Source organism: Elephantulus edwardii, unplaced genomic scaffold, assembly GCF_000299155.1.
Source record: "Elephantulus edwardii isolate Elephantulus edwardi_28Jun2011 unplaced genomic scaffold, EleEdw1.0 scaffold00135, whole genome shotgun sequence".
NCBI classification, from domain to species: Eukaryota; Metazoa; Chordata; class Mammalia; order Macroscelidea; family Macroscelididae; genus Elephantulus; species Elephantulus edwardii.
Genome location: NW_006399885.1, coordinates 7,241,848 through 7,264,752, shown reverse-complemented (window position 1 = coordinate 7,264,752; position 22,905 = coordinate 7,241,848). Strand labels below are relative to the sequence as shown.

Genomic DNA, 22,905 nt, shown 5'->3' with positions numbered 1-22,905 from the left:
ACTCTAGAAGATCAATATATTTGTGAAGAAAGCAATAAGAAAAAAGTTGTCAAGTCTTAACTTTATATATTACACTATAAAATACACATAAGTATATGGAATAATTTTCTGAGAACTACGGGTGGCAGTTAGTGACACACTCCTGACCCAAACCTTGGCATTCTCTGATGGTCTGGTCTGTAAGGGATAGGCTAACCCAGAGGCCACTCCTCTTTGTAGTGGTTCAAATTCACCAGCAGCTTCAAGGGAGAAGGATGGGCTATCTCCTCCCATGTAGTTTACAGCCTTGGAAACCCAGTGGAGGGTTTTATTATTGACAGAAATGAAGGTGGCTGTTTTTGTAAGAATGTGAAAGTTGGACAATGAATAGGGAGAACAAGGAAGAACTGATGCATTTCCATTGTGCAATTAATGAAGAGTCCCGAATATACCACAGAATACCAGAAGAACAAACATTTCTTTGTTGGAAGGAGTGCAGCCAGAATGCTGCTTCAGAGCAAGAACGGTGAAAGCCTGTTTCACACACTTTGAGCATGTTATCAGGAGGGTACAGTCCTTGGAAAGGGTATCATGTTTGGAAAAGGGGAAGATCAGCAAAAAAGAGAAAGACCCTCAATGAGATGGATGGACACAGTGACGACAACAATGAACTTGAGCACAGCAGAGATTGAGAGGAGGCACTGGCAAGGTTTAGAGCTGCTGTACATAAGGCTGCTGAGTTTAGATCAGCTTGCCACCACTAACAACTTCAGAGTTGGAATATTTATTAAAGGCAGATGATTTTCATCTGAGCAGCATGTTCATTTGATATGGGCAAATTGTTTGTTTTGTCTCGTGAATGAATAATTGTACCAACTGTCATTACTCATGCGTCCGAGGAGACTGTAAGCACACCTGCCAGGCTCTTTAAAAGTGGAAGACAAGAACCAGCATCAGGAACAAGTCTTTTAAAAATTGATTACCTAGACTGAGAAAGATGGGATAAATTATGTATACTGCATTTAAACAGATGAGGGAGAGAACTATTTAAAAGGGACATGTGATTAGTTATTATGACAGGAGTCCAGAATGAAGGTTGCATAGTGGAGTGGACTTGCGGGGAGGGATTGTATAACAATGAAAGAATTTTTCTTTTACTTCTCAAAGAGAAGAGTGAACTGGGGAGCAGTGCTGGGCAGGGAGAAAAGTGCAACAATGAATGAATGGAAATCCAAAATCCCTGTAAATTTTCATTAAAATTAATAATAATAATAAATATTGTTTAAAAATTGATTACCTATATTAATTGCCGTTTCCTGTTTGTCTCCGGTCAACACCCATATTTTAATTTCTGCCTTCAACAGAGTTGCTATGGTTTCTGGAACACCTGCCTGAAGGCGGTCTTCTATGGCTGTGGCTCCAAGTAACAGTAAATTCTAGATGGAAAAAAAAATACCACACACTCAATCAAAAGTTGGTGCATACTTAACAGCAGTGTCAGTTATAAAATTCAAACAAAAGTGAGCAGAAACAGTCTAAGACAGTTATTGTTTTATATCAGTTCTAATTTGTAGATGAGTTTTGATATCTACTAGACATGTTGACCAGTTCCTAGAGACAGTTAGCATGCTTGGTAAAGTAGAGAGCATCAGAAGAACACGTTCAATGAGATGAACTCACATAGCAGCTGCCGCCAGGGTCTCAAGCAGCAATGACTGTCAGGTAGTGCAGGGCTGGGCAGCATCTCATCAGTTTGCAAACGGGGTTACTATGAATTGGAACCTTCTTACTTGCACCTAACCAGAACCACAATAACTACAATATCTTTATGGATGGCATTTTAAAACTCCATGCACAAAATCTACCCATTGCTTATCATTCAGTTCTTGGTGCATGGCAGATGTAGGATAGAATAGCACTGACCTGATAGCATGGATTATGGACAAGTTATTCTGAGGATATTAACACATCAACCTTCCTCTCTCACCCCAATAATGAATAACATACTATATTATGTTTAATAATTAATAATGTATTGTTGAAACACAATATAAACAAATTATTTTATGCAAAACAATTAAAAAATAATAAAAATAAGGTTCTGTATTATGTCAAACATGTAAAAAACAGATTTCTATAGGATATACTTATCCAAGACTACACTAAGAATTCAAAAACTATATAAGAAAACATTTTAAAAAGTCTTTGGACAGATGAGCTATAAAAATCCACCCATTTTTGTCCTCTTAAAGACCACAGGAAAAGTTTCTTCATAGTACACTGAGGCTAAGTGTGAACATGCACTATATTTAGCTGCCAGCGTACTGGTCTGCTGGGTTTGTAGATTCCAAATTGTCTGCATCTGGTAACCACCACCAGTCTCCCTCCACCCATGACCTATCATCTCACATGGCCAAGAAATTTCAGGCAAAGCCAGCTAATCACATAGCTGGTACTGTATGGGCAGATCATCTGTGTAACACAACCATTCTTCACTTATCGATGTTGTTAGGTTCCAAAGACCAGGTGGTTAGGTGAAAATCAGCATTATGTGAAAACAGAAGATGACCACATCTGATCACAAGATAGAGGATGACTACATCATGACATCTGGGGAGCTCTGGAGGCTGAGTGGTAAGGAGCTGGGCCACCAACTCAAAGGTGCGTGGTGCCCCCCAGCTGTTCCTTGAGTAAAAGATGGGCAGTCTCCTCCCACACAATTCACTACTTGTGGAGCATCAGATATGAGTAGACTTCAACTTGACGTACATAAAAATAACATCATTACATAACTTCCAGATGATATCATTACATAACTGTCATGGCACTTGAAAATTATGACCCCACCAAACCAGCACATAGGCTTACCATCACACCCAACAGGATTTGTCCCTCACACCTTCATATCCATTACTGTCATTATCAATATTCAAAACTGTCAAAGAGTAGGAGATTTCTACTCTTCTCATAAATGTGAAATGTGCAATAAAAAAATGGTTGAAACTGGGGGTGGGGGCAAGGAGGAAAATCTGCAATAATGAATGAATGGAAATCCAAAGTCTCTATAATCTTTCATTAAAATTTCAATTAAAAAACTGGTTGATAAGTAATTTGTTTTCTGACTATAATGTGGTTGTTTCCAATAAAGAACAGTGATTCAGCCTATCCAGATTCTACAAAAATGGTCAAAAACAGAGCATTAAAAACTCCACCATAGCTGGTGGTAACTTAAAAAGACAGGGGTGTGGTGGGCATAATTCAATGGGGAGTGATTTTATATAACACAATGTATGGGAATTATTGTATGAAACACAATGTGAATGAAGGAAGTGTGAAACACAATGTATATGAATTCTGTATGCAAAACAATATAAAAGAAAAATTAAAAATATAAATAAAGCAAAACAACTTTAAAAAAAAAGAAAGCAAACCACAACTCCAACACAAGAGGCGTATAAAAAAGCAAAGGAGAACTAAACAAACATAAACGGAATGGGGATAAAAAAAAGTAGCTGATGATGTCAAAATTAGGAAACTTGAAGATGAAGCCTCGCACAAAGCAAAAAAAAGTTGAAACCTGATTTCCTGATATGAAGAAACTCACTAAGTACAAAGTTATCTAATGCTTAGGGATAAGTTTAAAAGAACAAAAAAAATTCAAAGGAGGCAACATAAAGTAGCAATGATGATATTAAATATGATATTGAGTGTGAAAATTCCTCTTTCATACAATGTTGAACTGAACAATGGGGTATTCCAATTGTCCATGGAACTGGTCAGCTACTCACATAAGCTTATTCTTGTTAAGAACCAGATAGTCCTTGTTTCAGCTTTTGACACAATATTCCTTAATAAACTATTAATGCTTAGCTGCCAGTACCTAGACCTTTCAGATAGCTTATCGAAAGTCAGTGTTTTTTTAAAGGAAAATATTAACAGTTAATAGTTAAACAATGTGAATGAAGGAAAAGTGTGAAACATAATGTATACAAATTGTGTATGCAAACCAAAATAAAATAAATATCTGAAAAATACCCTTACTGGTTGATTAAGAAGCTAACTAGAAAACAGAACATCATACACAGCAAAAAGATTCTTGTTCAAACACTTTGTGGTAAGTAAAGTAATAGGTGATAAGTCTGTTGTTGGGCATAGAAAGAATCTATCATGTATCACATACCTTTTCAATGATCTCATAACACTCTTCCAGTCGTTGAGCTCGGTCTTTCAAGATGGTGCTGGCTTCTTGATAGACTTTCAACCATTCCTCGTATTCATTCTCAGAGAGGTCAGCATAAGCCAGACAAAGAGTCCGAAGTCCTGCAAGCAGCCACAGTGGAGACCAGGGAACTGAGTGAAGCAAAGCAGTATTTCTCCTCACTGTAAAATCTACTCACTACATCTCACACGAGGGTGCTCAAACAAAGAAGCCACCTGCCATGCAGGTCATATCAATGTAACTTCTCAAACATCTTGGAGGGGAAAATTAACATAAATAATTGTATTGTATTCTTAAAGGAGCCCCAGTGGTTCTATAGGTTAAGGGTTGGATTGCTTACCAAAAAGTAGCAGTACTTCAAACCCCCCAGCTGCCCTTAGGGAGAAAGATGAGGCAGTCAATTCCTATGAAGACTGCTGTCTCAGAAGGCTGCTGGCGAGTCACCACAGCATGGGTTTGATTTCTTTATTGTCTATCTACTCCAACGATTGCTGGTGGCATAGTGGCTAAAGTCCTCAATTGCTAACCAAACACTTGGCTATTCCACTGGATAAAGATGAGGTGTTATGTGTAGTTCAGTAAAGACTATATCCTTGGAAGGCATGTGGGAAACTCTGCTCCTTCCCACAGGGTCGCTGTAAGTCAGAATCTGTGTGATGGCTTTGTGTTTTGGGGGGGCCTGGGTACTATTTTCAGATGTCAACCACCTCTTCTATGTATTTAAAAGTACACGAGGAACCAAAACCCAAAGCTATTTCCACTGAATCAGTTCCAGCACATGCTGACAATTAATCAGGTTTCCAAAGCTGTAAATCTCAACAGGAAGAGATGTCCCATCTTTTGTCCACAATGTGTGGCTGGTGGGTTTGAACTGCTGATCTTTCGGTTAAATGTGAACTGCTGATCTTTTGGTTAACTGTGAGAATCATTATATACTATACCGCCAGAGCTCCTTTTATGAGAAGCCAGTCAAAGGCATTTCTCCACGGTAATGGAGGTCTGAGAGCTGTGCTGAACCTGTGCGTACCATAGGCTGGTATCAGCAGGTAGAAGATGATGGAAGTATGTTTCAAGACAGTAATAAAAAGATGCCACACGAACTTCCTCAAAAAGTTGAACACAGACATTCCACATGACACAGCTATTCCACTGCTTGGAAAAGAAAATGAGAACTGAGGCACAAAGACTCGTACACCAATATTCATAGCAGCCTTATTCACCATCACAAGAACATGGAAACGGCCCAGATGTCCAACCACAATTGAACAGATTGAGAAATTATAGTATATTCATATAATGGAACACTACACAGCACACAGGAGCAAGGATTTTCTAAATTATTACCTAGCTTGAGAGAGACTGGACAGCATTATGCTGCGTGAACTAACTCAGTTCTATAAGGACAAATACTGTATAAAACCATTATTGTAGAATGAGTATGAGGACCCAAGGGTGGGAGGAGAGTGGAAGAAGAGGGATGAGGCTGTGCGGGGGGTGGGGAATTAATTGTGGAGTTGTACGATTTTATGGGGGTGGGGTGAGGGAAACTGGAAGAATCCGGTTTGAAAAACTATGCATTTGAATTTTGTAGATAAACTAGTTGTTGATGTTGTTGTTGTAGTTGTTGTTGTTGATTGTCATCAAGTTGAGCACAACTCATAGCAACTCTACGAACAAAATACCTGAAGCCTTTCTATAACTATTATCATTTATCAATGTTCATAGAGTTTCCAGAAGCATGTTGTTTAGAAAAAAACAGATACCACATGAAAAATCAAAGTTTTCGAGTAAATGTACCTGTGCATGCATGCGCGCACGTGTGTATGTGTGTGTGTGTGTGTGTGAGCACCCGCACCACTTAAGCAAGGCTCCAGCTTTCATCACACTCACTCCTCACTCACCAGCAGGAAAAGCTGACCTCACTATAGTCTGGCGCTTTCCGAGAACCCCTTTCTTGTACACTATGGGCTCCGTGAGTTACTATTTCCTTAACACAGCTCTAACCCAGTGCCATGAGGCTAACAGGAGCAGGACAGGGAAATAACAACATGAGCTCTCGAGAAAGAGAAATACTAGCTCCTCAGTGTTCTGCGTGCTGAGAATCATCAGGCCTGTTCCCTCTGTGCATGGAGTCCCTGCCACTGCTGGGTAAGAATGACGCAGGTGGCAAGTGTCACATGAAGGTAATGAAATATGGACTGTGCACGCATTATAGCATAGACTCAGCACGTGGAGAGACTGGGAGACTCCTAGGAGGTCAGCCAAAAAATGACTCCACGAAAATGACACGTTCACTCAGAACATGACATGAGTACTTGGAAACAGCCCTGCAACAGTTGGAAACAGCACGTGTAGCTTTTACTCACCTTCTGTGGCAAAGTACTCCAGATGGCATAATGTTTCCTCCATGTATTTTGAATCTCTTGAAAGTCTCTCAAAAATGACATTATCCTATAACATAAGGAAATATCGTGACCAGCATATACTTAGAGAAACCTTCCCGTCAGCATGCTAAGCATGGCTTTGTTCTACCAGTGTTTGTCTACTGTGTGTGAGAGTACTTGAGTGGGCAGGTTGAAATGTAATTCTTGGCTAAGTTCAATCATGAGCCTTGAAAAACAAACCAACTACGGACATGTCCAACAACACCAAAATGTACTGTGTACCTTAAAATTCAAGCTAACACATGCTGGGGAAATTAGAGACATGAGGAATGGTGCCTATATTGATTCAAACCTGCAAAACACACAGCAAAGTTCCTAATACCTTTCTGCAGAAGCAGAGAGAATATGCTGCACATCTTGGATTACCTGAGCACAACCTCATTTTCTGACAGGGACGAGACCCTAAGCAATGTCATGAGCTACAAGACACTAGCCGAGCTCAGCCTAGATATTCTGGTGTGATCCAGCTCATCACCCCATAACCCCTTCCATCACGGACATGCAGGGCTGGGGGACAGTATGCCACACATCCTCAATCAAATCAAAGTCATCAAGGGATCAAGAATTGTCCTTTATTTAAAAAATTCAGTCTTTGTCTTTGGTTCCTGAAAAATGACACTTAAATCATTGGAATTCCCCAGGTGACTAAGAAAGGTCCCTTAGATGAGGCTTTCAGATCGTATCTATGTAAAAAATGACTCAGGTGAGGGCCAGCTACGCTAGAAAGATGCTTTTCCTGAGAGGGGAAGGAGGGACTATCATTCAATCAATAACACAACCTTGGAGGAGGACTTGAAGTGTTACCGGCAGAAGAAGGTCAAGGACTGTAGTTTTTAGTATGGATTGAAGCTCAACATTAAGAAGACAAAGATTCTCACCACTGAGCTAATTGATAGCACCATGAGAAGAAAAATATTGATATCGTTGACAATTTCAGCTCTCTTGGCTTCACAATCAACACTCTTGGCATAAGCAGTCAGGAAATCAAAAACTGAGTTGCACTGGAGAAGTCTGCTGTCAGGGACCTCTCCAAAGTGCTAAAGAGTAATGATGTCAGGGACTAAGTTGCACTTGATCCAGGCCATGGTCTTTACAATTATTTGCTATACATCAGAGAGCTAGACAACGACCAAAGATGAGAGAAGGATCAATGCCTTTGAGTTGTAGTACTGGAGAAGAGAATTGGACATACGATGGACTGCCAAGAAACAAACAGGTTTATCCAGGAGAGGGTGAAACCAAGCTGCTCCTTGGAGGCAAAAACTTTGAAGCTCCATCTCACAGATTTTGGACATGTGGCCAGGTGGAGCCAGTCCCTAGAGAAGGACATCAAGCTTGGAAGGGTGGAGGGACAACACAGGAGAGGAAGACCCCAGATGAGATGAATTGACACCATGACTGGGGTAATGGTGGCAGGTGTGTTGGAGTCAGGGAGACTGGCTCAGGATAGCGTAGGATTCAGAGCTACTGTACATATGAGTCGCAGGTGACATGAAGGCACATAACAACAACAACTATAAGGCCTCCATAAGAGCTCCCTGCACACTGAATCTCTAGGCACTTCCTGGCTGTTGGATCCATTGATGTATGAAGGAAAGTAGAAGTGTATTACTATTTAGGACACCATGAGTCACACTACGGACCTTGTTAGACTTGATCCTATACGTTTCTTCATTGTGTCATTTTGCTAAAACAAAACTATACTAAGTATAGAGTTCTTATTCTTTGGGCATGTTGCTAAGAGAGGCTATTCCCTGGGAAAGGGATATCATGCTTGGAAAGGTGGAGAGTTAGTGAAAGAGAGGAAAACGCCCAACAAGATGGACTGACATGATGACTACAGCATGGACTCATGTGTGTGAGAGATGATTGAAGATAGCACAGGATAGGACAGGATGCACGTCTGTTGTTCATGAGGACACTATGAGTAGTACTCGAGACTCAATAGCACCTAACAACAACAACAACACGGAGTTATCAAACCTGAAGGAGTAGTGAGGTCTAACACATCAGAAGTGAGAGCAGCCTGGAGATCTCTGAGCTTTGGTTGTGTCTTCAGGGGAGGGGAACCCCTAAAATTTATAGCCATCAGGTCACCAGTAATGGAGCCTTTTGGACCTACAAGTTTATAACTACCCTCTGGAGATGGTGGTAAACCCTGAATTTATAAGCCACAACTTTTATAAGTCAAAATTTCTTTTTCTATTCCTATTAAATCTGTATGCTGAGCAAATCATTCAAGAAGCTGGGCTACGTAAAGAACAATGTGGCAACTCAATTTGGGGCCAACTTATCAACAACCTGCATGATGCAGATTGAATTATGCTGATAGTTTTGACAAGAAGCTTGCTTGCTGAAAGTGAGGAGGTCTTGAAACACTTGATCAAAGACTTGAGTATGGATTACATCTCAACATCAAAGAAACAAAAATTCTCACCACTAGACCAATAGGCAACATCATGCTACATGGAGAATAAAACTGGAGTTGTCAATGGTTTTGTCTTACTTGCATCCACAGTCAACACCTTTGCAATCAGTAGTCAAGAAATCAAAAACTTGTGTTGCACTGGAAAAATATGCTGCCAAGGACCTCTCCAAAGTTTTAAAGAGCAAGGATGTCAGTCTAAAGACTAAGGTGCACCTGCTCCAAGCCACAGTCTTTGCAATCGCTTCCTATAAATCTGAAAGTTGGATGATGAATAAAGATGGCAAAAGAAGAATTAATGGTTTTGAATGTGGTGTTGGAGAAGAATACAAAATACCGGAAACACTGCCAAAAGAATAAACAAATCTGTCCTGCACGAAGTGCAACTAGGCTGGTGAAACTTTGTCTCACATGTTTTTGGGTATGTTGTTAGGAGGGACCGTTCCTTAGAAAAAGACACCATACTAAGAAAGGTGCAGGATTAGCGGGAGAGGAAGAAACTTGATGAGACAGATTGAGACAAGTGGCTCAAGTATATCAGAAACTTGATATGAGGAGGGTATGGAATAGACCACATTTCAGATCCACGGTTCAGAGGCCTGCTGAGTCCTAGTCAGATCAACAGCACCTAACAATAACAACAGGTTGAAACAACAGCAGGTCTCCCTGATTGCAGATGGCATCCCAAGCCGTTTTAGTGGTCTGGAGGATTATGCCCTTCACCTGGGCATTGTGACCTACCTCTGGAAGGTTAGACTTGGGGGGAAAGTACTACGTATACCGTTAAGACAGACTAGAGACTGCATTGATTCGATCATTACATTTGGGGTCAAAGATTTAAAGTGATTCTGGAGAAGTAACACAATATTAAATACCTTTTAAGATATAAACAAAATTGAGTTTATTTGCCTGCATGTTTGTGGAAGAGGTTAACAGGTTTGGAAATACTTAAATTTCATAAAACCAAAATGCACCATCCCAGCATTCTCACGCTTTTGCTGTTCTGTGTCTACAGCCGCCCTCACACTGCCTTGTACCTGCTGTACTACATAGGACACAAGGACAAAAAAGAAAATGAAAAATATTATATGCAAACACAGTTCATCCTTCCTTTAACTTGATGTTATTTCATAAACTTGGAATTCTTTAATGAGTCCATACAGAACAAATTTCAAATTCCAGGGATGACTCCCATTTGCTAATAAAACCTACACAGAGAGTATACTCAGGTAAGATCACCCTGCTGTCCCAAATTAACATTTTTCAACAAATCATTGACCCTCACGTAGCTTCATCTTCTTGACACAGCCTCATAAAATAAGTTCAATAATTCCTTCCTTCAATATGTTATGCCAAACTTTACCAGTCAGACTTCCCCTGCCCCCAGAAGACATCACTAACTTTATGAACTAAGGAATAAGATCCTTATAGATGTTGCTTGAGTTATGACAGTAGGTGTGTCTCATGGAACATAAAATTGAAAGGACAAGAAAAATCAAGAGTTTTACATGCTATATACTTTTGCAAGTAAGGTTCATAGGCAATAATATTTCCTCCCTAAACTTTGAGAAAGGACGATAGCTATAGAAAAGCTTCAGGCCTTTTGTTCATAGGGTCACTATGTCTTGTGCTTGACTGGACAGCAATCAACATCAATAACAAGAAGACATAATACACTTAGATTTAATTCTTGGGAAATTGGCCAAGAGTCAGGAAGAAGAATGTGGTAACTACAGACACTAATCTCAGACCTAATTCAGAGCTTCCTGAGAGGTTTTTTTTTTTTTTTTTAAAAAGAGCTATAAATGGGGGGAACTTGGTAAAGGCCAGTGAGAATGGTTGCACAGGTCAAAGATCCTAATCGACATCACTTAATTACACATACAAAAACTACCAACATGGCCTCTGTACGTACTCACAGCACGGCATGTCTGTTGAAGTGTTTTTTAAAAATGCAAAAAGAAATCACCAGTATGCGAAGCACTCATCCAGTACTTACAGCTCCCTTACAGTAGAGGCGAAGCTGTCCCGAAGGAGTTCGAACAATTACGGACATTCTTTTCCTGTCACTGGAAAAGTAAAAATTTAAAAAATTTTAAAAAAAGGTTTGTCATTGATCTGTGTTAACAGATGTGTGTCTCAAAGTCAGATCCAACGACAGGCTGGAGTTCTAAAAATAGCCACGCTCCCTTTTCCCCCTACTTTCTCCTCTTAGTGACACGAGGCAAGTTTTACCTCCTACTGAAACTTACATGAAATTTCTCCTCCTCTCTCTGCTTCTAATTCATATACATCTCTTCCTTTCCCTCCCACAGAAAGCCACTAGAGCAAATATTTGCCAAAGGAGATAAGAAAGAAGAATTTGAGCATTTACTATGCACGCTTGATTTACTTCAGAGACATGCTCTTACAATGCCTACTTTATTCTACAGTGAAAATTATTTGGTGGGAGATTCAAAATAGATATGCTTAAGTCAAAGGCCCTTCATTGTTTCTGCTCTTCAGTGGTGTAGAAAGAGATTATCAATTCAGAGCATTTCTAACCAAGCACCTAGGTATCCTTTATCTCTCTCTGCCCCACTTCAAAACCCACACCCCACCAGACTCCACTTTCTCATGCATTTTTTATTACTGCCCATTCTCACTCACAAACCTTCAATGGCTCCCCATTGTCTCTAAAATCCTCATCAACCAGATCTCCAGCCTCTCCACATCTCACTGAGCCCCCAAATGCTCCTACGTGGTCTAGTATACTCGTGCTCAGTGAACTCCATGCCTTCTGCCACAGGACTGCATCTAATCCTGAAAGACGTCCTCACCTACCATGGGCCCTGGGTCATCCATCTCTCTGGCCTTTCTGTACAGTCATTCCCCCTGCACTATAAGGTCCAATGGGTAAGGGACATTATCCCTTCAGTTTTACATTAAGTCCTATGTCAGTCTACAGCGCTCCTTCTAACGTGCATTTGTGCTTGGTACAGCTTCTTAGGAGCCAGGTGGTCTTAGCAACCAGGTGATTGTGTTCTTAGAAACCGAGTGTCCGCTTCTAATCCCTAAGGAGAGCTAGCTCCAAAGACTTCAAAGGAGATTAGAAGGTTTAAGGGGCCACAGGAAATAGATGAGCCCATGAAAAAAGAAACAGAACCACAGCTATAACCACGCGTGCCCTTGATTCTTCATCTTCCCAGCATCCTGCCTCCACTCCATGGACTCACCTACTCTAGTCGAACTTCCTGCTCTTCTCCCTCTTTCTCCAATAAGTTCTGGTCTTGACAAACACAGCCACAAAGCAGTGTCAAGTGGCCAGATGTCAGTGGAGATGGGGCACAGGAAATCTGGAGGGGTGGCAAGTCTGTGTCTCCCTCCATATAGACACCCCATTCCCTGTCCCCATGGACTGTCACTGCTCTCACCTGTGTCCTGCCTCTCCCCCTGATCCTTTCCACCCCAAGTGCTGAGGGTCCATCAAAATTCAAATTTCCCTCCTAAAACTAAGTGTTAACCCATCTTAGGAATGAAAAAGCAACCAGTCTCGAGCACCTCATGAAGCAACTTGCAACTCAAGTAACAAACATGACACTTTAAAAATCCACTTGATTTTCAAGTCTCTCTCAGGGAGGAGTGATAGGGAATGACAAACAACACACTGACAAAGGAGATTAATCAGAACTGGCATTGACAAGCACTGTGGCAACTGGACAATTAAAACAGACATGAGGGGAAGAAGAATTAACTGGGGAGGAGGGTAGAGAAAACAGTGCAACAATGAATGAATGAAAACCCAAAATCTCGGTAAATGTTCATTAAAACTAATAAAATTTAATAATAATTTTTTTTAAAATCCACTTGATTTTCGAAGATAGTTTTGAGACAGCAAGAGAGTCATGCTCTAGCACTCACAGACCAGGGTCAAGAAGACATGAAACATCAAGACATGCTTTCTTATCACAAATGATGATGATGTTTCCATCACTATAAAAAAACAGGAACCAACACATATGTCTGAGTCTTAAATTTAAAAAGTGGCGCTGGGGAGATTGCTTTGGAGCAGGACAAGAGAACCACCTGGCCTGGACAGCACTTGGGGGTGAGGGGCCAGAATCTGTCCTCCTGAAAAGGCTTCTCAGCCCTCCCACAGAAGGTTCAGATGGCCCAAGGAGTATGCCTTCGTGTGACTTGAAAATACTGATGAAAATAAGCCCCCCCATCCACCTTCTCCCAACCTCACAGAAAAGAGTGCAGCCGCTGGCATCACCATGCCACAGCACCCCAAACTCTGGGAGCTCAAGAGAAGAAAGCTGTGACAGATCCTAACATTTCTGTAGAAGAAAGCAGAGAGGACTGGACTGGAGCCGGCACCAGCTCTAATGGCACCCACAAATTCTGGGGAGACTGGGGGACTGATGCATCACCCACTGTGACCACTCAGGTGCTGCATTTGTCAGCACTCACAGCCCTGCAAGTGAAACCGTAGAGCAGTCACAGCTATGTACACAGCTCAAGTAGAGCCAGGGGGAACATACCTAGAAAATTCCAGGACATTAAGGATTCCAAACGTCTGCTCCTGCCCCATCTAAAGGAAGAAAAACAAGCTCTTACCTGAACTGCAAAGCTAAAAAGCACAAGGACCGGTTGAATATTCTCTCCATAATCAGACATTCTCTCCCTGCCCCTGCTTTCCCCTCTCCCATCCTCTCCCCTCCCTTTCTCCCTCATGACAATTTACTACCTTACAAAAGCCCTGGTAGTGCCGTGTTTAAAGCACTCGACTGCTAAAGCACTGGAGGGTCAGCCAGCAGTCAGTTACAACTGGAAAGCTGTGAGTACATGGAGTGCTTCCTTTAAGGAGCCCTGATGGCATGGTAGGTTCGAGGTTCTAACCCGCCAGCCTCTCTACTGCAGAAAGATGAAATAGCCTGCTCCGGTTAAGACTGCCAACCTTAGAAACCTGAAGGCACAGTGCTTTTCTGGTGGCCTAGCGGTTAAGGAGTTCCACCACCAACCTAAAGGCTAACCCACCAGCTCCTGTGCTACTTGGGAGAAAGATGGGCAATCTCTTCCCATATGATTCACAGCCTTCAAAAACCTGCTAGAGAATCAGTTATGAGTCAATTCCGACTCAATGGCAGTGAGCTGAGTGGATTATGAGGAGTCAGAATTGATGCAAAAACAGGATGGCTGGTTTGGTTTGCGAACACCTTCAGCATGCACCGCGCAGCATCTCACGCCTCTTGTGTGGCTGTAGCACCCTCTGCTGGTAGAAGTCTCCCATTGCTCACAACATTGTTACCCGACCTGACCGAAGATCTAGACTTCTACAGATTCAACAAAAGTAGACGCTAAATACGTAAATAAATAAAGTAGACGCAAAGATATAAACCATAACACCCCCAGTTGGATTTGGGGCAACACCTAATAACACAACACAATCATTTTCTACAACAAATATGTAAATATTCACACTAAGTAAGATTCACAAAGGCTATGATGGCTGGAGAGGGGTACCACCGCTGTGCACCAATGGTTATGACCTGCTTCCTTGTGCAGCCAGTAGACTCAGCAGCAAGAGCAAGTGCTTACTCTATGACCATCAATATGAAACTGTGGTAAATGAATGCATAATGTACTGGGCTTTTAGCAGAAAGATCAGTTGAAATCTATAGGGAGACTCGAATCACTGGCCTCTCAATTGGCAGCCTGAGATGTTATGCACTGTCTCCTTAACTCATTGTTTTCAAGTTGGAGCTAACTCATGGCTGACCCTCCAGCAGGTTTTCATAGGCTGTAAGTCTAAGAGTTCTCATCTTCCCCTGAGAAGCTGCTGGTTAACTGCACGGCTGGCTGCAGACTATGCCACCAGCCAGGTCTCTGGATATTCACAACAGACACGTCATCTCAACCATATATTCTTCAAAGAGGGAGACAAAACAGAATCGTAGGGACAGGCACGAGGTTGTCACTTACAGCTTCTATAATGACTGAGTACGGCGTTCTGGCTGTGAAGACGAAGCCCAGTTTTTTTGCTCCTTTCACCAAAGCAGCTTCATCTGTCAATAAAGAGGTCAGTGGATCACTGGCTAACCCCTTGTAATGATGAAATTCTTATTAATTCTTTTTCCACTTAACAAAGTCCTCACCAGTGAAGGAAGAACCTCAGTGAGCTGGACTGGCTCAGTGGTTGCCACAATGGGCTCATGCAGAGATTGTGTGGATGGCACAGGAGCGGGCAGGGTTGGGTTCTGTTGTGCTTGGGGCTGCTGTGAGTCACAGCTGACTCCACAACGCCTAACGGCAACACCAGTGAGAAATTTGGTTCCCTCAGAAAGGCCTCAGAATATGGAAGGGACTCACCTCCTGCCACAAATGTAACTTTCTATTCAATGGGAGGACTTGAACTTAGAATTAATTCACCAGAAATAAGAAGAAAAAAGTGAACATATTTCTATTAACTCAGTTGAGGCCAAATTTTTTCTGATTAACCTATCCAATACCTGCTGCTTTCAGTTGATTCCTTCCATGGTTACCTTCCATTGTAACTGAGGTTGTCAAGTTTTACAGCAGTAAACTGCCTCACCTTTTCCTTGAGGAGCGGCTGGTGGAGTTGAACCATTGTTCTTGAAGTCAGAAGCCCAGTGAATTATATCCTACACTACCACGGCTCCGTGTCTATCTAACAGTTCCCTTAAATTCTGATGCACTATCTCCTTGGAGCAAGGCAGTTTTTAACCTTGTAGGAGGCAATATTCAAAGACCGTGGGGACAGCATTATGGTCTCCACAAAACAGTCTCACCAGATTCTGGAAAATACACAAGGTGTTAGGATGATCACGGAAGTCAGCCCTGCTCTGCACTTCAGCAGCTCTCATCTGTCAGGTAATGGAGGAGGGCTGTGGTCAATGTGTTACTAGAGCCAGGAACGCCCAGCATCTCCCTGCTCGCCATGGTCTGAACACCAGCAGCCACCATTTGTATGAGGTGTGAGGTCAGAGAGGTCAGCGAAGTCTTTATGAGGAATTGAGTTACAGCCCAGTTTCCTAAATTCTGAGCTATGTTTCCCAAAAGGGACAGCAGGGAATAGCCAAGGGGTCCCTCACCTGGAGAGGAGGCCTGGTAGATGATCTCATCTCCATCCTTCTCAGGGACCACCGTGTGACACACAGCCAGAAGGGTGAGGAACTCCTGGATGCAGGGAGCTGTGGGCTACAAACAACACACTGGTTAGTCTGTTTATCCAAGCACGACTGGTATGTACCTGACAGAAAATCAGGTTTATACTCTAAAACAGAGAGAGAGTGCTGCTTAGACTCTAACTACATTCAGGACATGGAAATGATACAAACTTAGCTGCCTAAAGCACTTTGAAAAGATATCCCTATGTAACATATTAAAATTTAAAAATTATTATTCCAAGTTCAGAAAATATAAACAATTCAACATCCAAATGATATGTTGCAAACTTCAAATGTCTGAGAAAAGCTCAGCAAATAAATGAACACCTCAGTGTTAAGAAAAACAAGGCAATGAAAAGTCCAGAACAAAACAATAGCTGCTAACAACACATTGCACTACATTTTTTCCCTCTTCATGTATCTGGAGCATATTATCATCTCAAATAGTTTCTAACTTATTTTTAAGTGAACATGTGCTACTTTTCTTCTGAAGCATCTAAGAAAACATTTTCACTTCTAAGAAGAATTAGCTATTTACTGAAATATGTGTGTGTTTATATTGATACATGAACAAAACAGGTATTTCTTAAAGAAGGTGAAGCTAGTGTGCTCCTTGGAAGCAAGGATGGCAATGTTTCATCACACACACTTTGGGCATGTTGCTAGGAGAGGTTATTCCTTAGAGAAGTACATCACTCTCGGAAAGGTGGACAGCAAAGGAAAGACCCTCAACCAAGTGGCCTGCAGCAATGGGCTAGAGTGCTGTTGTACACAAAGTAGCTACGAGTCACAGGCAACTTTACAGCACATAACAGCAACATCCGGTGCATGTGATTTCTCAAGTCTTTGTTGTAGGAGGATATTATGGGGTCTCTGACTAAGCTAAAATTTGGACCTTTCCTTCTAGAAGCTTCTTCACACAGTTTAATTCTGACAACATGTAACCACAATGGTTGAAAATGACTTCACAGTAACTAGATTCTTATATACAAATATATATGCATACATATATTTTACATATCTTATGTAATTATATGTATTACATAGAATGTATGTGTAATATATATGATGTATTATTTTAAATATATATGTATTCTGTTATATAATACATAGATTGTGTGCATATATAATTGTGTATATATACTCTTAGTAGTTCCATTTTCAATGTATATAAGTTGTAAATCTAAAAACATCAAGAGCTCTGCTAGCCTAGTGGCAAGAAGCTGCTCTGCAATCCTGAAGGCAGTGGTTCAAATCCACCAGCTGCTCCACAGAAGAAGGCTGGGCAATCTCCTCCCTTGCGATTAACTGTCTCTGAAAACCCACCAGAAGGTCAGCTATGGGTCAATTCTGACTTGATAGTACACAACAATATATCTAAAAATTAATATTAATGCATTTGTTGAACTTCAAACTATACACTTCTAAACTAAATATTATGTTAAATTCTAGTTATGCAGTATACAAACAGCAAAAAATTAAAATCCACTGCTATTAGGTCAGTTCTGACTCAGGTTCTCCATTCTCCATCATTTCTGAGGCTGTAAACCTTAACATGACAGACTGGCTCATCTTTCTCCAGTGGAGCAATTGAAGGATTCAAACTACTGACCTTTTGGTTAGCAGCCAAATACCAAAAAACCCACTATGCCTCCAAGGATCCTTATGCCAACAATATACAGATCTCAAGAATGCATTCCTGAATATTCAGACTCAAAGGCATATTGATCCAAAACAAAATCTGGGTCCTCTTTCTTGGAAAATTTTTGAAAATCCATCTCACAAGCAGGAATCATGAGTTAGTCGTGTTATCAAGGGACAACATGAGTTGTTCCTTGGAATATTCCAGAGGTTGGGTCTCTGACTAAGCCAAATTTTACCATGAGTCTTGGTCCATTAGCTTCAAACAGTCCTAAAGGACATAGAAAATCAGAAATGATGACCTCAGGTAAGAGAAAACTCCACAGCAGATGGAAGACCTCCCTTGGGGGACAAGGGGCAGTCTTCCTGGCTTAAAAACCTTCATTTAGTCAATAGTCCCAAGACCATTTAGGCAAAAATGTGGAGCATCTGTTTCCGCCTTCCCTACCGCCAATCAATTTATGACAAATGACCAAGGAATCATAAGAGAGTTTGTATTTAAGCTACTTTAAAAGTTTGTTTAAAGAAGATCCATATTATGTAAAATTGATACTCCATAAAAGGGGAAATGGGAGGGAAGAAGGGGTTAAGATGAAAGGAAAGACCCAGGAATCAGTTCCCTCTTGAGTGGAGAGAAAGCAGGATCTATGAAATCTGAGCAATGAAGGAAGGACTCTTACACTATGACCTAACCATACATCTCAGACCTCCTCTTAGACAAGGAAGAATCACAATCAACACACTAGCCGACAAAGTGAAACTTATTGCATCTCTGTTGAAAATGCACAACAACCTGACTATTTTAGCTTCAAGGGAAATTAAAAATTCTCAACTACTATGAAATAATGAGTTCAGGAGCAACCTTGTCCTACGTATTTAGAGTCCCTCTAGGGGCTCAGTAGTTAAAGCATTTGGCTGCCAACCAACTGGTTAGTCATTTGAACCCAGCAGCCAATCCATAGGAGAAAGATGGAGTAATCTGCTTCCAAAAAGACTTAGAGACTTGGAAACACTATATGGAAATGGTATTTGCCCTACAGGATTACTCAAGATGACAGAAGAATAACTGATGCCTTTGAGCTGTGGTGTTGGAGAAGAGTACAGAATATACCATAAACTTAAAAAAAAAAAAAAACAACACAGATATATCTTGGGGAAAAGTGAAGCCAAAGTGTACACATACTTTGGGTATGTGGCTAGGAGAGGCTATTCCTTGGAGAGGGGTGCTTGGAAAGGGGGGGGCGGTGTCAGCTAAAGAGGAAGACCTTCAACATGATAGACTGATACAGTAACTGTAACAATGGGCTCAAGTGTGTCAGAGATGCTGAGGATGGCACAGGACATGTCAGGGTTCAGATCTGTTTTTCATGGATTGATATCTGATCCAACAGCACCTAAAAACAGTAACAACAGGATTGCCAGAAACGAGAATCAGCTCAGTGGCAGTGGGAATTAGAAACAGGCCTATAAAATGGGAATATGATACAACATTCTCTGTAAGCTTTAAAAAACAAATACTGTTGAGTAAATTTCACAGAAGCATGTATCTTCTGAAGGAAAAAATACTAGAATCTACATTTGCTAATATTTATAGAGCAGTTGGATGTTATCTGTCAAAAAGCTTAATTAAGGAATTAACCAGGATGAAGAAAATCTGGAAGGCCTAAAGGACCCAGAAAAGTTGAAAAAATATTAAAATACAGGCAAGCAGACTTCTAATTTTTTAAAAAATGATAAATTCCCCAACCAATGGCCTCATTACATCTTTAATAAACTATGAATATCCATATTAATAAATATCCTGTAAAGTCTCTCATTTTCTTCATCCATATCATAATCCTAAAAAGAAAAAAAGAAGAAAATTCTGGAAGGACTTACATGGTGATCCTCAATGTTCTTCAATAGTCTGGGATCATCAAAGTCACATGAGTCACTAGTGCTAGGAGGCAGCCCACTGGAAGAGAGAATAGGAATGTGTAGTCAATGTAAACTGTCCTGTTCAGATAACTCAAACCTAAAAACTAACAAGATTTGTCAGCAATATTCACATATTGGAAGCCAATAGAATGATAGTAAACCCTGTAATTACTGCAATACCCAAGTTGTTTCATACTTTCAGACAGCAAAAAGTCTCTAACTTACCATAACAATGGTTGTTGTTATTGTTGTTGTTATGTGCCATTGAGTCCCTTGTGACTCATAGCGACCCTATGTACAACAGCCCTAAACTCTGCTCTGTCCTGTGCCAATCGCACTGTCTCCAATATACCCATCCCAATTACCCCAGTCACGGAATCAATCAATCCACCTCACAGAGGGCCTTCCCCTCTTACGCTGTCCCTCCACCCTACCAAACATGATGTCCCTCTCCAAGGACTGGTCCCTCCTTACAACATGTCCAAAGTATGTTAGACGGAGCCTCAGAATCCTTGCGTCCAAGGAGCAGCCCAGTTTGACCCTTTCCAGGATGAATCTGTTTGTTTTCCTAGCAGTCCATGGTACTAACAATACTCTTCTCCAGCACCACAGCTCAAAGGAAGACATCAATTCTCCTTCTATCCTCCTTAGTCACTGTCCAACTCTCTGATGCATTAACAAGTGTTCACAAAGACCATGGCCTGTATCAGATGCACCTTAGTCTCCAGAGAGACACCACTGCTCTTCGGTACTTTGGAGAGGTCCCTAACAGCAGACTTTCCCATGGCAATACGTCTTCTAATTTCCCGGCTTCTGGTGCCAAGAGTGTTGACTGTGTGTACTAAAGCTGTGAACAATCTCAATCTCTTCACCATCCATCCTAATGCTGCCAATTGGTCCAGTGGTGAGAATCTTTGTCTTCTTGATATTGAGCCTCAATCCATATTGAAGGCTGCAGTCTCTGACCCTCAGCAGCAAGCGCTTCAGGTCCTCAGTTTCAGCAAGCAGGGTTGTGTCATCTGCATAACGCAGATTGTTGATAGATCTTCCACCAATCTTGATCTCATATTTCTCCTCATAGAGTCCAGCCTCCCGGATAACAATGGTAGTTGATAAATTATTATAAATAGCCACATAGTTATAAGGAAGAAAAATATAAATTGGGATGAACACTTTGGAACTGTGATTTCAGTCACTTCAATAGTTAACTTTGACAGAGAAAACTTCCAAAAGTGCTTGAAGCTGGTAAATAAAAAATAATTGGTGCCTTGTGTATTTGCCATTCTGGCCAGAGTGCATGCATGAGGTGAGAAAGGGTGGTTAATGGATGCAAGAAAGGATGAAGACAATGAGAGATTTAATTACGCACTTATATCTAGCTTTTCCTGAAAATCTTCCTGTGAACAAAAACAACAGAAAGAAAAAATGACAGCAGAGTTGATGTCATGCTCAACTCTGAGTGGATATCAGAGTTTAGCACATCACAGGAAACAGAAACCAATAACTTCTGGGGGAGGGGAGGCATTTAAATGTCAAATGATGGCACCAGCAGAACCCCAGTAAGGCCAAGAAAACATGAGCACAGAGGAAGGAGAGCACAGGGCTAGCTTCAAATTTTTGGGAGGAAGACTCAGTCCTCACACACCCACCCTCATCTATGCAACCAAGCTACCAAATCTTCCACACCCAGAAATAAGCCCTTTGGAGGAGTCAGAGTAGTCCTGGACCAAGCGTCAATGGTATACCCGGCACATATTTGGTTGAGGCAATGGCATTCTCCCAAAACAGGTGTTTGAAGTGACATTCTAGGAACACTGAAATGTGTACCCTACACCTCTACCCATAGCTGTTGAGGAAAGATTAACAATCCTCAGCACAAGACATGAGAAAAAAAATGGGCCATTCTACAAGTAAAACCCAGGCACAAATTGCCAAGAGTGACTGAGTACTCAAGTCTCAGATGGTCACCCCACAGCAAAGCAAACCCGGCATCCAAAACTGCACCTCATACACATACATAGACTCATTAATCAGCATTGATCATGAATCAGGCTGTCGATGGGTACTAAGTCTTTGAAGAAAACCTTTAAAATAGTAGTAAGAAACCAAACTACCAAGGAAGAAAGGGAAGAATGGGAGGCTCTGAGAGTGGCTTTGTAATTTAATTCCTTCTCAGATTGATTCCAACTCATACCTGGCCCTCCAGCAGGCTTCCAATACTTTAAAAAGCATGGAAGGAGAAATTGAAAGAGATCTAAAAACCTCACTATAAAGAATACAAAATCACGTTGAGAAAATATGGAGGAAAAAGCATGGAAAAGGTGACAACACCAAGAGGTTCAATGCATGATTAATAGGAAATCCTAAGGAAAAAGGTAAGTGGAAGAGGAGGAAAGTATTCCAGAAATGATGTAAAGACACTCAAAGTCGATAAAAAGAACATCTATAAATAGAATGGGCCCATGAGTGGCCCATTAAGTGCCAAAATCATGAAGAGAAGGAAGTCCACACCAAGGCATACGGCAGAACTACACCAAGATCTAAACAAAAGACACCCAGGGAACCTTAAAGGATTCCAAAGCCGGGGGCAGGAGCAGGTCACACATGTGATGGTCTACACCTTCATTTTCCACTATCAAAAGTCTAGAGACAATGTAAAAAAAAAAAACGTTCTCCACTTCAGTGCAACCTCTACGGAACACTGTATGGTGCTTTCTCAAAGAGTTGGAAATAGAAATACCATTTGATCCAGCAATTCCACTTCTGGGAATATACCCTAAAGAAACTATAACTGACACCCAAGCACACATGTACACCCATGTTTATTGCAGATTTGTTCACAAGAGCAAAGAGTTGAAAACAACCCAAGTGCCCATCAACAAAGAATAGATAGAGAAGCTGTGGTATATTTACACAATGGAATACTACGCTGCATTGAAAAACAAGGAACTCATAAATTATACAAAATGGGTGAGTGAAATATCTCATTCACAAAAAGACAAATACTGCATAATGCTAGTGTTATAAAAGAGGATTGACATAGGAGTTAGGGGGAGACTGAGAAAGAGGGGATAAATAATGTATACTGCATTGAAACAGATGAGGGAGAGA

At 41.2% G+C, this 22,905-nt stretch overlaps 1 protein-coding gene across 2 annotated transcripts in view; it reads right to left on the bottom strand.

Annotated features, from left to right (window-relative positions):
- The window catches only part of ATP8A2 (ATPase, aminophospholipid transporter, class I, type 8A, member 2), a 720,462-nt gene that overhangs the window by 598,844 nt on the left and 98,713 nt on the right, over positions 1 to 22,905 (bottom strand). For both annotated transcript variants that reach the window (XM_006894116.1, XM_006894117.1), the window contains exons 15-22: positions 19,756 to 19,831; positions 16,162 to 16,267; positions 15,032 to 15,114; positions 13,591 to 13,640; positions 11,067 to 11,136; positions 6,565 to 6,649; positions 4,160 to 4,299; positions 1,277 to 1,415 (exon numbers count right to left, since the gene is read on the bottom strand). In XM_006894116.1, coding sequence (XP_006894178.1) covers positions 1,277 to 1,415; positions 4,160 to 4,299; positions 6,565 to 6,649; positions 11,067 to 11,136; positions 13,591 to 13,640; positions 15,032 to 15,114; positions 16,162 to 16,267; positions 19,756 to 19,831 — 749 coding nt within the window. The remainder of the gene's footprint in view (positions 1 to 1,276; positions 1,416 to 4,159; positions 4,300 to 6,564; positions 6,650 to 11,066; positions 11,137 to 13,590; positions 13,641 to 15,031; positions 15,115 to 16,161; positions 16,268 to 19,755; positions 19,832 to 22,905) is intronic.